The sequence below is a fragment of the Monopterus albus genome, unplaced genomic scaffold (genome assembly GCF_001952655.1).
Source record: "Monopterus albus unplaced genomic scaffold, M_albus_1.0 scaffold70.1, whole genome shotgun sequence".
NCBI lineage: Eukaryota > Metazoa > Chordata > Actinopteri > Synbranchiformes > Synbranchidae > Monopterus > Monopterus albus.
The window spans coordinates 1,381,023-1,395,943 of record NW_018127950.1 but is presented as its reverse complement, the minus strand read 5'-3'; the positions used below and the strand labels follow the sequence as shown (position 1 = coordinate 1,395,943).

Below are 14,921 nucleotides of genomic sequence, written 5' to 3'. Positions count from 1 at the left end.
TTGTTGCAATTAAAAATGACTTGGTATTCTCATGTTTATTTCTTTTCTTTGCAGTGGAAAGATGCAAAAAGCAGAGAAAGCCAAGTCTGATTCATTCCACAGTGAACTCCAAACATGGACTGGACAGAATTATTGACACCTTTTCAAAATAATCAGAAATAGTTGTATTTCAAGCAGGTGATGCTCCTTTAATTTGTGGTGAAACTCACCCGTAGCAACCAACAGGTGCTGGCAACATAGAAATCACACTGACAACCAGTTAAAAAGGAGAAACATTGACTCAACCTTTGTGTTGTGTGGACCACCTTGAGAATGAAGAAAAGAAAGAAGAGCAAAGGATTGTCTGAGGATGTGAAAACCACAATAGTGGAAAATCCTGGCCAATCTCAAGGCTACAAGTCCGTCTCCAGAGATCTGGCTGGTCCTGTGTCCACTGTGTGCAACATGGTCAAGAAGATTACTGCCCATGGTGCTGGAGCTAATCTCCCTGGACGTGGACGAAAGAGAAAAATAGATGATGGATTGTAACCAAGGATTGTTTGAATGGGGGAAAGAAGAGGTGTAAGAAACGTGCTGATGCTTATAGTAAGAGACTGATTTCAGTTATTTTGTCCATTTTTAAGAGTTCTCTGTGGAATGCATCAGATTTGTTTTCCTTTTTTTATGTTGTTCCAATGCAAGCAAAAGAAATAAACATGAGAATACCAAAGATTTTGTGATTGCAACAATTTTCCTAGAAGAAGTGCTGCATTATCTGAGAGAAATATTTTTGGCCATGACTGTACACACAGTATCACGTCATAAGCAGTAACTAATAAAAATTTTAATATACTATTGATGTAAACAAAAAGAGGTAAATATTTAAAACGGTGCACATACCGTCACAAAAATGTCACATTCTCGGATGCATAGTTCTGTGAAAATATAAATGACTAAACACATCCTCTGATCTCACACACACACACACACACACTACACATAAAAAAGTGACGTTCACACTGACTTTAAGTCAGCATACAGACACACTCACACAAATGTGCAATACAATGCCAGAATTAAAAAGCCACTGATGAGTACTCCAGTAGATGTGTCAAGTGCTGAACTGAAAGCAGTTTAAAGTCCTCATCTCATCACAACTGCATTTAAATGAACAAAGTCTAAAAACAGGGACTGGATACAGGAAAGTTTTACAAAGCCACGACTTTTCCCTCCTAATCTTTACATCCTATTTGGAGCAGACAACAAGCCTTTTCTGACTGGGAGAGTAAAGGTTCTTCAACTTTGAACAGGGAGTTTAGGAAGAAAATACCAGGAATTTAGATGTTTAGGGACATCCTGAAGTTTTGTACACACCCGGTTCGGTATGTATTTCCAGAAATTATGAAATGGGCATTTTCCAGAGCAAACATTTGAGCTCATCACAGTAGGGGACGCACAGGTGTAATCAATACCTTTAATAATGGCTGTATTACATTTAAGTGTATCAATAAACCTGTCAGTGGGCAAGCTTGCAGAATGGCAGAGCTCTGAAACTAGGAAAGCTAAATGCAGTGCAGCCCTTAACAATGACATTAATTACACCTGTGGGTTTCCTGGTATGTCATGCCAAAAGGCCATTAATGGTGTATTTTTAAGGGCTGTTTCCCGCATAACACCGATATTAATCATATTGTACAGTTTTGATTTGTGAATTTGAAACAAGGCTCTACTTTAGCTGAATGGCAGAAACAGAGAATGTGATGATGGCGTTTTAACTTGTGTCCTATCTATGGAAATGTTACGATTATGACAGACGGGTCTTTGCATTTACACCTATATCTAAATATGCAAATTAATTAGACGGGGCTGAGGGACTTGTCGACAAAAACAGTGCTACTAGATGGAGCTTTTTGCCAGGATTGCCTGAACTAGCAATAAGAGGCGGCATTCGGTGACCTTTCAAGTTATTATTACTATTTTTTTAAGAATATGGTCACACATTTATAACCTCTTCTCCAAGGGAGAGATGGTCTACTAGTATAACTGTGTATACTAAAATAGATGCCTTCCTTTCATGTAAAACTTGTTATAATGAAATGGCTCAAACTAAATTTCAGACAACCCACAATTAGTTACCAATGCAGTTTCAAAGGACCAACGACAAAAAGCGTCACCCTGATTTTCATCTTAGGGTGAAAGCTGCTGTTAGTGTTGACTGAACTATCCAAAGTTACTGGAAGCTTTGTTTTTAAACTGAATTTCCCTGTTAAGTACCCACAGATCCTCTGATTTGACTCTGTGACCAAACTTTTGTTAAACATTATTGAGTGTGTTTACGATAGAGAAGGAGAAATCTTCATTAAAATACAGGTGCCTTACTCATCATGGGCGACTGAGTCAAGTTAAGTTTAATCCCATCCTGTTCAGGCCTTTAAATACTTATATGAAAGGGGGTACTCTGATGAACAACAAGGTTTATGTTAGTTTAAGTCATCGTAGATACTGGAAATAGAGGGTGCAGACACTTTGGGCCTCTTTTTTTTGGTCACCAAACTGATATTACTCTGAGAACTGCTGCTTCCGCTCAGACTTCCACCTCCACCTCCACCTCCCCCACTGTTCAAACAAAGAGATGTCCTCTTCTTTTTCTTGGGCCTCCTAGAATCGGAATGGTTGGTGCCTGAGAGAAGAAGACCAATTAATCTACCAAATGTCTACAAGTGTTATCAATAAATGACTTTCAGTGTAGCCCATAGTATTTCCTTACTGGCTTTAGATGAGGCAGAGTCAGTGGGTGAGATATCAGGGGAGTCTTCCCACTGCAGGCGGCTCAGCAGGGTCTGTCCGTCTGGAATGTCAAAGCTGTCGTTGTCCACTGCTGTGTCTGCACTGGGCAGCAACGGCCTAGTACATGAAACCAGGACACAGTCGCACATTGTTAGACTGGCAGAACTCTGAACCCAAAGTAATAACACCGTCCAATTAGTTTCGACACATCTGTTCTATTAAATATGAGGAAACAAATGTACAGAGCAGTCAGATTTTTATCAGCTCTCTAGAACAAAAAGAACAGTTGCAGGACAGCGACCAATACGACTTATCTGATTTAAGCTTTCCGTTTATCTTACATAAGAAATAATGAATTGTCTGTTGAACTTGAACAACTAGTCAACTCATAACTTAGTCTATACACAAACCTTAATTGGCCACTATATTTTGATAACCATTTCATTGCTTCAGCACATTTTCAAATTAAAAATTTCCAAGCTTTTCTGGTTTTGGCTTTGCAAATGTGTTCATTCCTGTTTACAACCCCGGATCAGAAAAAGTTGGGACAGTATGTAAAATCAAAGCTAAACTGGAACACAATTATTGGTTATTATTATCCCCTAGAAGTGTTGATAAATAAGTGGATTGTGGTGATATTTCAGGCAGACTGTGGTCTTTAATCAGCATCACATCTTTAATCTTATAAGTCATTCAGCCTATTTAAGTGAAGTAAAGTCCTCATTGTGCTTTTTGATATCAGTGTGTGACCACACTGGACATGAACAAGATCAAGAAGAGAGCTATCTGAGGAGATAAAGGAGGAAATATTTTCCCAGCACGGTCAAAGACTGTCTCCAAGCAGTGTGATATTCCTGGGACAACAGCTGCTAATGTTATTAGGAAGTTTAAAATCCATGGTACCGTAGTTAACCTCCCTGGATGCAGCTGCAAGATAAAAATTGACCCCTGACTGAACAGAAGGATTGTTTCAATTGTGGTAAAAGAACTTCAGGACAGATGCAAGCTGAAATCCAAGATCAAGCTACAACAGTGTCCTGTGGCACCATACAAGGAGTTCTTAATGAAAGCGGGGTCTGTGGAAAAGAACCAGGAAGAGTCCACTTTTGAAACATTAACAAAAAAACTGAACGGAGTTTGTTAGCATACATGCTGACAGGCTACAGTGCTTCTGGGAGAATGTCCTTTGGACAGATGGAACTACATGTGAGCTTTGTGGTTACTGTAAATCAGCTCTATGTTCATCAAAAAACTAATTAAGTTTTCAAAGAGCACCATCCCCACTGTGAAACATGGAGGCTGCTCAGTTATGTTACGAAGTTGACGCGCTGCTTCTGGCACATGGTGCCTTGAATCTGTGTAGGTCATGATGAAATCAGAAGACTATCGGGGCATTCTGGAGTGAAACGTACCGCCCAGTATCAGAGAGCTGTGGCCCGCTATGAGTCTTGAGCTTTCTCCAACTGAAACTTTATACAAAGAGCTAAACTCACAACAATCAAACCAGAGAGAACAGGAGGAGTTTGTTCAAAAAGAGACTGCCTCAAACAAATGCACAACAAAGTGGGAGGGCACCAACACTTTTAGCCAAGGTGGTCTAAATGTGAGCTGGAATACAGATACGGACATGAATGTATGTGTAAATGTGACCAAGAGTATATTTCATGGATTGTTTATAGTCTGTGTGGAATTTGGACTGAGAGATCAAATCTCGCTCTGTGACAATCAAGACTACTTAATGCTACTATTATCAAACACCACTATGTAGGAGGTGTATGGGTGGATTGACATTTTCTTTAAATACGGATTCTATTGTCCTGCAATCACAGCAAAAATTCTAGCAGAAAAAAAAACAGGACATAAAATGACTGATTATCTTCCATCTTTGATAACAATGTTTGACATGTCATCACTTTGGACTGTTTTGGTGTTACTGGACAACCTGTTTCCTGGTTCCCATTAAGCCAACTGCTAAATATGATACTACAGAGCAAGATGCTGCTGAGAAGTCTGTCAAAATTTGTCAGTGTCAATACATGCAGTTTATTTTTGTGATAAACCACAAAGTCATGTTATTGTAATTGTTAGTATATACTGCAATATACACTTGAAATTCAACCATACAATAATCTAAACTTAGGAATTAATACTGATCATCATTTGTAAAAGTTTAAAATGCAATATGACATCTACTGCCAAAAGATTAACTTGTTAGGTTGCATAAGTTGCCTGCACAAATTGTGCAAGTACAACCACACAAGTTGTATTAATGGTGTCATCTATTCACCTTTGTTGCCTTTGATAATAATAAAAATAAAATAAAATTTATAATAAAACATCACAAAACACACAGTGCCCCATCAGCTGCAGTGTAATATTCAGTTAACCCTTGTGTTGGAAAACACTCACAGCTCTGCCTTTGTCAAAACCTGCTACTTGCAGAGAAGAAACCCATGTACCAGAGTATTCACAACACTGACCAGCAGCACTGTTCTGTCCCTGTCTCTGGCAAAGGCAGCCTGATTAGAAAACGGTGAACTATATCGGCAAACACCTACACCATGAAGGTCACAACATTCATTCAAACAAGACTTTTGTTAAGTACACTTGTAGGGGATGGGGAGGGTGAGGAAGGGGACAGGGCACACTCACGCGGATGGCCCCAGGAGGAACACCCTGACAGCCCTCCTCTGTTCGTCCGTGTGCTGGGGACATCGCTGAGACCTGGTGGGACACAAGGTGGCATTATACATCCCTGACTGACGGCTGCCCACGGCCGCCACACAGCTTCAGGACAGACGTTCTAACTACAGTCACAGGGAGGGAAATGGGATGGAATGCTTCAGACAAAGTCAGTGACCAATAAGAGGTCTTAAAGGTTACGAAATGTTAGAGGTCGGTCACTAACAGGGTCCAAATAAAACATCTTTGTTTGTAATCTCTTGTTGCTTCTGAGATCTTTTCAATATTTACTGTTTTGGTTTATGTGAATAAGTCAATCACTGGTCCAAAACAAAATCTGATAAATGTCATACCAAGTTGCCACTTGTGTTCCCCTTAAATTAGTCCCAACATACATGATCATTTTCATAAATACCATAATGAAACTGATCATGATTCCAGATTTACATGCAGCCATCACGTTCAGTGTCAGACAACATTTCTAAGTGGTTTAGTAATGAAAAGGTTTTCATGACCAAGCTTCACAAAGGGCCAAGCTAAAGGACAAAAACCTTTAGAATTCAGACTAAATAACACCTGAGTCTATCCTGCATTATCCCCAGATATTAGCTACACAAAAGCAGAGTGAAGGCGTTTTATTACTAGTTTATCTACTGTGTGTGCCAGTGGTTTACACAGCAATTACCTGGTACACATCTTCTTGGTGTGCTCAGAGATCACCCCACATTGCTGTAGAGACAAACACTACCTTAATACTAAAAATGTGTAGAATGAAAAACAGTAGTATTGACAGTTTCTACAGAGAAAAACACAGTAAGAAGATCTGCATGGAGGTGGATTAATGAAAGCTGCTCACCGTTGTTAAAAGGGACCGGACTTCATCAGGGCCCAGTGTTTCATAGCTGATCCCAGTGTTATAGCTGTACTGTACGACAAACCAAAAACTTATTCTCAATACTGTTGGTGTGTTTAAAATACAAAATGGAAGACATTTGTGTTCCAACAGGCAACATGACCAAAGAAAAGACTCATCACCTTGTAGGCCTCTGCACTGATGCTGCTCCCAAGCTCACCTGAAGAAACATCAGTCTTTTTTTTACTTCTGACACATCCATCAATAAAACCATTAAAACTCAATCAAAAACAGCAAAACATAATGCATGTAGACATGGCCATATATCAAAAAAACAATGATCTCAGTGCTAATCATTTCAATCACAACCAGGAGGGTTTCCAACCTTCCCAAGCTACATGTTTGAAAACTAACATGCATTTGATCATATATTTGTTTCCCCCCATAAACAAGGATCCCATGCTCTCAAGAGGTTTCCCCTTGTATAAATAAAGACCTGATAGACTCACCATTTTTGTGTTTAAGAGATTTGGATCTTCGTGGGGAATTCTGACTCTGCACAAAGAGTCAGAGTAAAATAACCTCATTATACAAATTAAACCATACGTATAAAATGACCGATGCTGTGTGCAAATGCAAACTTAAATACCTTATCGGACTTTCTCTTTTTGGCTGTAAAAAGGAAACAATAAGTTTGTTGTTTTATGAAAGCAATTCAGAGGGTTACTTAATAATTCTCTCTGCACAGGTGGTAAATTTCAAGTGCTCACCTTTCTTTTCTGCTCCATATGACCAGTCATTATCATTAAGGTCATCGTTGTCTTCCTGATCACTCTCTGATTTGCTCGTGTTATTATTGCTGGCTAGTCTATTTAAAGGCAAAAAAAAAAACAATCTGAACACATGTCCACACATACATTTATTGGATCAGGGCAACAAACAGTCCTGAATGACCTTTACTGACAGACCTGCGGCTGGCGATACGACTGCTGTTGCGTCCCATGCCGAGACATTTCTCCAAGTGCGGGGCGAAGCGAGAAGCTGCTATCAATCTTTTGCAGTTGGGACACTCACACTCTTTGTTCTTCCACTGATTGTACACTTGCCCAAATATGTCCACTCCTGGCTGATCCACAATTTCTATAAGCATGAACAGATGACAAACAGTAAGCAAATGCACCAAAGAAAAAGACAAAAGACCAGTAGACTGGAAGAAAAGCCATAGCACCAACCAAACTCCTTCATGCTTTCTTGGTCCGTTTCATCCAAGAAGAAATAGCCCTGTTTCACAGCACGATGTACCTCAAAGCACAGGCCCAAACAGGCATCTTCTACCAGCTCAGAGTATATGTCATGGACCAAGGCCTAGGAAACAAGATAATAAGATGGTTTAACACCCAATGTAATCTAGAGTGCACATTAAAGCAAATGAAAGACATACTGTGTATGTGAGAGACAATTAAAGTAAGGATGCAAAAATCTATTTATCAGTTTCTTCCCTGTTCACTCACCTCCAGCTTGGTGTTGTCTGGGCCTGACAGGGGCATATCCTCCATTTTCATTTGAAAGTCTGTATGAGAAATCTTGGTAGCAAGGTAAAAAGATGATGAGCTGAGGATTCAGAGCACAGAAAACAAGACTGCAATCACAAAAAAAGCAATGAAATGGTAACAAATCCGATCGGAGCTTGATGCCGTAGTACTTACTTTTAATGTAGCTTTCAGTATTTGTTGCAGATCTGCCTTAGTTCTGTTGCAGAGAAGAAACCAGTGTTAAAAGGGGTTTCTTAAATTCTCTGCAACTGAACTCTAAACCTGGCGGTTCACATACGTCTCAAAGCGTCGGGTGCGGTAACCTGAGGTAAAATGTATTTATTTACACTATAAACCACAAACATCACTACCGAACAGTTACAGGGAAAATGCGACAGCAACACAACTGCTGAACACTGTTTTTAGCATCAGCTATGTTAACATTACTCCTTAGTGTTACCGTTTGCTAGCTGGACCCGCTGCCTTTACGTACCGTGACATGCAGGTAAAGCGTGTGTGGCGTCGTGTTTTAGGCTATATACTCGGATACACTACAATGACGTTAGCTATGTTTTTAATTTCATCAAAAGCTGTTTCCTCTTACACTGTCATGCCGAAAACATCACTTAGCCAGTCCACGTAAAGCACGTTAACTCGAAACGTTGGTTTCACGTACACCCATCTTCATGTTACAAGAAAAACAAAATCCTCATTTAGAGTATTTATTGTCGCAAGTGTAGGTTTAGCTAACGTTATAAACCTACTTGACACCCAATAAGGCCAACGGACCTGAACCAAACACAAAATAAAACCAACTTCCGGGTTTAACTTGGAAAATAAAAGCCTGAGCTGAAGAAATGCACTCAATACAGTCAGCTGTCATATTGCTAGCCTTGTTCGATTTATTTTTTAGCTAATATTAGACCTGCCTGCGATTGCTAGGAGACTTTTGTGCTGCAAATAAGGCGTTATTTACTTGGCTCTATATTAGTTTGAAGGCACAGTCTGCGTGCTTGCCCTTTATCTTATCTTCCGCCGAAAACATCAATAAATGAGCTCCAGATTTTCGCTCTTTATCTGGAAACGGTCTGTTGAGCCTAAGCGGTTGAATGAGGTCACCAGCACCACTACACTATGCAGCCAAAAGTATATGGACAACAGCTCTACACTGATTAGGCCTTGCTCATGTTCACTGTTTGTGTTCCAGTTCATCCGAAAGACGTTTAAAGTGGCTGGGTTCAGGGCTCAGTGCAGGTCAGTCAGGTTCTTCCACATCAGCCTGGAAAAACATTTCTATATGGGGCTGGCTTTGTGCTTGAAAACATTGTAACACTGAAACAAGAAAGGGTCTTTCCTAAACTGACAAGACTGCATTACCAACAATGCAAAGCGGGCAAATTCAAGGCCCTAGAACTTTAGAAGTCCACCATATTATTTTCATGATTTCATTATCATCCATTAATTGCACCACTATTAGGCTATTTTCTTTTTCTGCACAAAATTATCTTTATTTTTCTAACTCTTGTTAGGACATTTGTGTTGTGAAATAATGGATAGCTTTATCCATTCAGGTCCTAAGAATTCTTCAAATTAAACAATCTGAAGAAGGAAAATCATGCTTTTCTTTACTCGGTCATGACTAAACCTATGTCAAGGGGCCACACACAGACACTGCATTGTTTTATGGGCACACAGGCCCTTAAAGATTGAAGAACCAGTGCCTCCTGTTTAATTAAATTGTCATACAGCAGATCTGTTTATGGGTAGTATTCCAGCAAAGACAAACTGAAGTTAAAACAACCTAGTAAGTTATTTTGGCACTGCAACTTACTGAAACACATCTTTTATAGGCCAGAGTAAGTGAATTTTGGTCATTGTTTGCTCAGTAAATGATTTATCAGCTTACTTTTAGCGATATGTTTTTCTTCCCACACACTAAAGTGCTGATCCATCCATTGTTATATCATCTTGACTCGAGCTCCCACTGAAACATAACACGTTTCTAACTGTTAAAGATCTTTTTTGTTTGTTTTATTTGCCCAAATACTTGAACTACAAGGACATAAGAACACCCTCAGCTATAGAAAACATCAAATTGTCAAATATTCAGCAGTACAAACTTGTAAAGCTTTGCTGTCTTAGATATTTTTGTAAACCAACGTAAGGGAGAGAAGAAACAACTGAAACAAGTGACTTAAACCAAAACCTTCTCCCTGTGAGTGGAAGACTCACTGGCCTCAGAAGTCACAGGTGAGGGTTTGCTAAATTCAAGTACTAACAAAACAATAAGCACTTGATACAAAAACAATATTTACAAAATAATTACAAGTCTCTTTTTAGGCTCCAATTCAACCGGCGACTCAGTTCCCTGAATCACCTTATCAATCAGTATGAGCAATCACTTTGCTTTTCGCTGCCCTAGTGACTGTATCTATATAGTCCACGCTGGTTGTTTGTCTGTGATTCATAATAGTCACAATCAGTCCATTACTAGTAATAGTTGCCACGTACTCATCTAGGTGTAGATCGAGAATGATCGATCAGGAAGTCTCGTCATTAGTCCACTGTAAGGTAATGAATGACACGACAGTGCAGAGCAGGAAAAAAAAAATCACCAAAGACCTTTGGAGGAAGAAAAACAAAATAAAATAAAAGATTTAACAATATCTACATTCATGGTGCTGGTATGACGTCCCCACACAGGCACAGACGTGCATGCTGCAGTCACATCATGGTATGCAACAAAACAGCAAAAAACGTCACACACTTAAGCAAAGAAATACACACACCCCCTCATATATACACAGTTCTGTGCACACAGGCTCACACAGAGGGACAGATTTACATCAAGTGCACAATTCATTTTTGGATAAGCATCAGAATAAAGCCCAGATGGATTACAGTCAGTAACATTTCAAACCAAAGTGATGAAACCTTTTGGTTCAACATCTACAAATAATTTCCTATGGACCAGAACACAGCTGCTCACAATTAAAACCTATTAAGAATCCAAATGAACTGTAAATTAAACTTAAAGCAACAGTTCAAATAAGAAAGTTACACCAACTGTTTGACGTACTTTTTAAAAACGGAGCTATAAATGTGGGGAACAAATATTATCCCTTCTAATGATGTATTCCACCTCCCTTGGACCTTTTTGTGGTTGAACTTGGTTTCTTGACACTGACACAAACTGATGTTAAAGTGAAAACAAATCTTAAGTTGATCTAAACAAAGTGAACTTAGTTGCTCATGTAAGTATTTACCAGTGCAGCCATTTGGTTTTATAGGTCACATCAGCTGAAAGAAGATCAATATTGTGTAACCCGTAAATTCTCTCTAATCAGTTCTCTGGTTGAGAAATATTCCAAACAACTAGTCAAAGGTGAATGATACAAAAAAAAAAGGTTTTCAAAACCCAGAATAGCCTGAAAGATCAGCCATTTAAAAACAGGATATGTAAATCTGTTTAGAGAAGACTGTGGCGGTGGAAGAAGCCCATTAGTGAATTAAATTCAATAGAGAATTAATGCAGGACTCGGAAATTATTGTTTACTCACAGCCCCGTCTCCCTGCTGCAACCAGGCAGTTTTGCAAAAACAGGGGAAATGCAAAGCTGCTAGAAACCAAGGCTCACGGCATCAGGGATGCAAGTCCTGCAAAAGGTGCTTATATTAATATTGAAGAATGTATTGTTTTATGTTTGTACTTGACCTAGGTACATTTGAAGGTGATTTTTCTTTGTGGTATTACAGGAAAACGTCCTTTTGGAAGTTCACTTGCTGCTGTCTTAGAGTTTGGTGAGACTAATGTCAGTTAAAATTCTGCTTAAATATAACTGCATTTCTAACAACACCCAAAATGTGTGTGAACTCACATAGTGACATCAGTGTTGCAGTATTAGAGGGTCCTTTTTTTGTTGAATAGTGTCAAAAGGCCTTACCACTTTGGTTCAGTGTTGTCAAACAGTAAAACATGAAAAAGTTGAAGGGTGGGTGAACACTTTATAGGCACCATGTCTTTTAGTAACAGGGTGTGAATTTTTCCAGCAACAAAAGAAGACATCCAAAATGGCTTGATTTTTTTTTTCCTGAAAAAATACCGCCTCTGTAAGAACTAAACCATAAAATCAACATCACAAATCGAGAATAAAGAACAATATGACAATGTTCTGGAAAAAAAAAAATATTAAAGGAAGCATTCTGAAGAGTGCAATTTTGCATTACCCCCTCCCTCCCTAAAGTGATCTGCCACACTGTTCTCTGAGTCTGTGAAGTCTGTTCACGACTCATGTCACCTGTCTCCATCTAATTACCAGAAGAATAAAATAAACACCAGAGGGTATTCATTACTCTCCACATTCAAACTCCACTGAACTTGTATATCAACATTGAAGCCAGAAAACCGGTGGGTTTTTGGCATAATGTCAGCAGGCCTGTGCTGTGAGAAGACTATCACACCGGGGAGGGGATGAAACAGATTCTGAACATTAGGGCAGGGTCCCCTCCATGACTACACGTCACAGGTGCAGCAACATGAAGTGGATGAGTGGGAAATGAAAGAGGCAATGCAGGTACTCCTTCTGGTGGTGGGAGTAGAGCAGGGTTGGCACAGTGGCAGAGCTCCCTGGACTCTTGGCTCAGCGCCGCTCAGTTAGTCTTGGGTAGACGCCGGGCCGTTTCAGTCCGAATCAGAGTCTGACGTCCCCTGTGAATTCGACTCGCTGCTGCTCTCCCCGGACTTGTTCTCCTTGTCTTCCACCTCGTCATCATCATCCTCCTCCTCATCATCATCCTCCTCCTCTTCCTTCTAAAAAAAAAAAAAAAGCCAAGTATAAACTTAGCACAATCAATGATAAGTCTTTATTCCATATATGCATCCAATAAGAAATGTCAACTGACATCATCATCTTCATCATCCTCATCATCCTCCTCACTGGATGAGTCTGCCTCAGAGGAAGCCTTCTCTTTCTCATCATCTTCATCCTCATCTTCATCATCCTCCTCCTCTGTGTCCTGTAGGAAGAGAACTTGATTGGTTATGGCTAACCACATACACACAGCTGATTTATGAGCTGACAAACGATTAAGAATAAGGAATGGGTGTTGTCACGCACAGATTTCTTGATCTTTGCTTTTGGGGCTCCTGGTTTTGCTGTACTTCTCCTTTTCTGAAATGCCAAGAGACAAACATTTTCTTAAATATGTCAAACATTATAGACGGTACTGTACATCTATTCCAGTACGTGAGACTACAGTGCTAATCATGACAGTAGAAGACTTACTTGTGAATTATATTCTTTGTAAGTGTTTCTCTCTTGGGGAGACAAACTCTATGGATGGGCAGAAGTGTATGTTAGAAAAGAAATTTTTAGTGGATATTTGACAGCTAATTCCCCTCAAATGTCAAACAATCCTTACAGCAAGCCACTGTTCCAGTTGGACTTTGTACTGCCTCTGCTTCTCCTCAGCAATCTTTTTGTAGCGGTCCTTGTCCTTCAGCGGCAACCTCTGCCAGCGGCTGCCAATCTCTGCCATCCGCTCTTTCATGGGGAGGTGATTCAGCTCTCCGTTGGACAGCATCTCCTGAGAGAACTTCTGGTATCCGTTTCTAGACAGTTACAGGAAAACAATCATTAGAACTTCAGGTCTTCAGGAGCTTGCAAATAACAAGCGGCCCAGGCAAAGTGGCAAACTTACGATGGTGGTTTTTTGGGTTCACCATCAAACTTCATCTTCTTCCCTGAGGCTATGGCAGGAGCAGGTGAGCGCATCTCACACAGGTCTCTCTGTTAAGGACAGAAAAGTCAGTGATTGAGTTTCACTGGTACTATGTACAGATGTCAGGTAGCTCTACTGGACTTAAACAGGGAACGGCCTCTGACCTCATATCTTTTCTGATCCTCTGCTGCCTTTTTGATCCACATAATCTTCTCTTTTTTCTCCATGGTGCTCCAGGTTGCTTCCATTGCTTTCTGCGCCTTTGGCCGGTCATTCTGCAGTACAAGAGGTTCACATTAAATGCACCTGTGGTGAGCAAGCCACTTTGTGGATTTCTTTTTTTTTTTTGTAGCATAGAGGTAATACAGCTGCAGTTCATTATTAGAAGCAGCATGACTGTTGCAAACGTATTCTATTCTCAATATCAGACTCTTCAAACTTCTGTAAAGACTTTACAAGTTTTCATGAGAAGACTCTGTTCCAGGTGGCACGGTGGTTAGCGCCGTCACCTCACTACAAGAAGGTTCCAGGTTCAAACCCCGAAGTGACATCGGGACTTTCTATGTGGAGTCTGCATGTTCTCCCTGTGCGGGTTCTCTCCGGATACTCCGGCTTCCTCCCAAAGACATGCATTTTAGGTTGATTTGTGACTCTTAATTGCCTGTGTGAGTGTATATGGTTGTTTGTCTACATATCAGATAGACTGGCGACCTGTCCAGGGTGTAACTCGCCTCTCGCCCAATGCCGGCTGGGATTATGTAGTGCCATACATATGAATGTATTCGCTCATAGATATAGTATGAGTCTATGTCTGTTTCCCGCTCTATTTCTCTCTCTCTCTCACACACACAAAAACGTGACAGGCCTTCTGTGAACAGCTCCTTCTCTCCATTTGTTTTTTAACAAAATGTGTCAATCACTGAGATCCACCTCTACTAATATATTATTAGCAAGCTAGTACGGCTAGCTAAGCTAATGTTAGAATACAGCCATTGCCAAGGTCAGCACGTTGTATATAGCGTGGATGTACACGGACAGATCTGCAAGTAGATAACGTTAATGCTAGTTCATAAAGTCTTGATGCTGAATGTTTGACACAATCAATCATGAATTATTAATGGACAAGTTAGAAAAATATGGGATCAGAGGATTGGTTTTGAATTGGATTAGAAGTTATTTGACACAGCGGCGTCAATTTGTGAAGTTGGGTGAATACCAATCGAGTGAGCTGGACATTGTATGTGGAGTGCCTCAGGGTTCTGTTTTGGAACCTAAATTATTTATACTATACATTAATGATATATGCAAGGTTTCTGATTTAGTGAAAGTGGTTTTATTTGCTGATGACACTACCATATGGGCATCGGG

General features: G+C 40.0%; 2 protein-coding genes across 13 annotated transcripts in view; both read right to left on the bottom strand.

The window, feature by feature from the left end:
* Positions 1–263: 263 nt before the first annotated feature.
* On the bottom strand, positions 264–8,648 carry atxn7l3a (ataxin 7 like 3a). Of its 8 annotated transcripts, none has more exons than XM_020605515.1 (14): positions 8,438–8,647; positions 8,008–8,156; positions 7,813–7,912; positions 7,534–7,666; positions 7,270–7,441; positions 7,072–7,169; positions 6,951–6,973; positions 6,811–6,856; positions 6,484–6,521; positions 6,305–6,373; positions 6,134–6,177; positions 5,419–5,490; positions 2,747–2,883; positions 264–2,659 (listed from the first exon to the last, which is right to left on the bottom strand). In XM_020605515.1, exons 3-14 carry the CDS (start codon positions 7,861–7,863, stop codon positions 2,460–2,462), a joined length of 1,083 nt encoding a protein of 360 aa, XP_020461171.1. In that variant the 5' UTR covers positions 7,864–7,912; positions 8,008–8,156; positions 8,438–8,647; the 3' UTR covers positions 264–2,459. The 8 variants fall into 8 exon arrangements, with proteins under 8 accessions (XP_020461171.1, XP_020461176.1, XP_020461175.1 ...); XM_020605520.1 differs by having other exon boundaries at positions 7,813–7,884; XM_020605519.1 differs by having other exon boundaries at positions 8,008–8,050.
* A 1,194-nt stretch (positions 8,649–9,842) lies between these two features.
* The window catches only part of ubtf (upstream binding transcription factor), a 12,084-nt gene continuing 7,005 nt past the window's right edge, over positions 9,843–14,921 (bottom strand). For 4 of the 5 annotated variants that reach the window (XM_020605466.1, XM_020605465.1, XM_020605467.1 and 1 more), the window contains exons 15-21: positions 13,718–13,828; positions 13,533–13,621; positions 13,254–13,443; positions 13,118–13,165; positions 12,950–13,003; positions 12,735–12,848; positions 9,843–12,642 (exon numbers count right to left, since the gene is read on the bottom strand). In XM_020605466.1, coding sequence (XP_020461122.1) covers positions 12,514–12,642; positions 12,735–12,848; positions 12,950–13,003; positions 13,118–13,165; positions 13,254–13,443; positions 13,533–13,621; positions 13,718–13,828 — 735 coding nt within the window. In that variant the 3' untranslated portion in view covers positions 9,843–12,513. The remainder of the gene's footprint in view (positions 12,643–12,734; positions 12,849–12,949; positions 13,004–13,117; positions 13,166–13,253; positions 13,444–13,532; positions 13,622–13,717; positions 13,829–14,921) is intronic. The other variant, XM_020605469.1, reaches the window with a different exon arrangement.

What these genes read in the sequence shown, in the direction of transcription:
- atxn7l3a (XM_020605513.1), bottom strand. An exon ending in TACTGAAAGCTACATTAAAA is followed by an intron (nt 7,885 to 8,007) that starts GTAAGTACTACG and finishes CTTGCTACCAAG; the next exon opens with ATTTCTCATACAGACTTTCA. An exon ending in AAAAGAGAAAGTCCGATAAG is followed by an intron (nt 6,857 to 6,950) that starts GTATTTAAGTTT and finishes CTCTTTGTGCAG; the next exon opens with AGTCAGAATTCCCCACGAAG.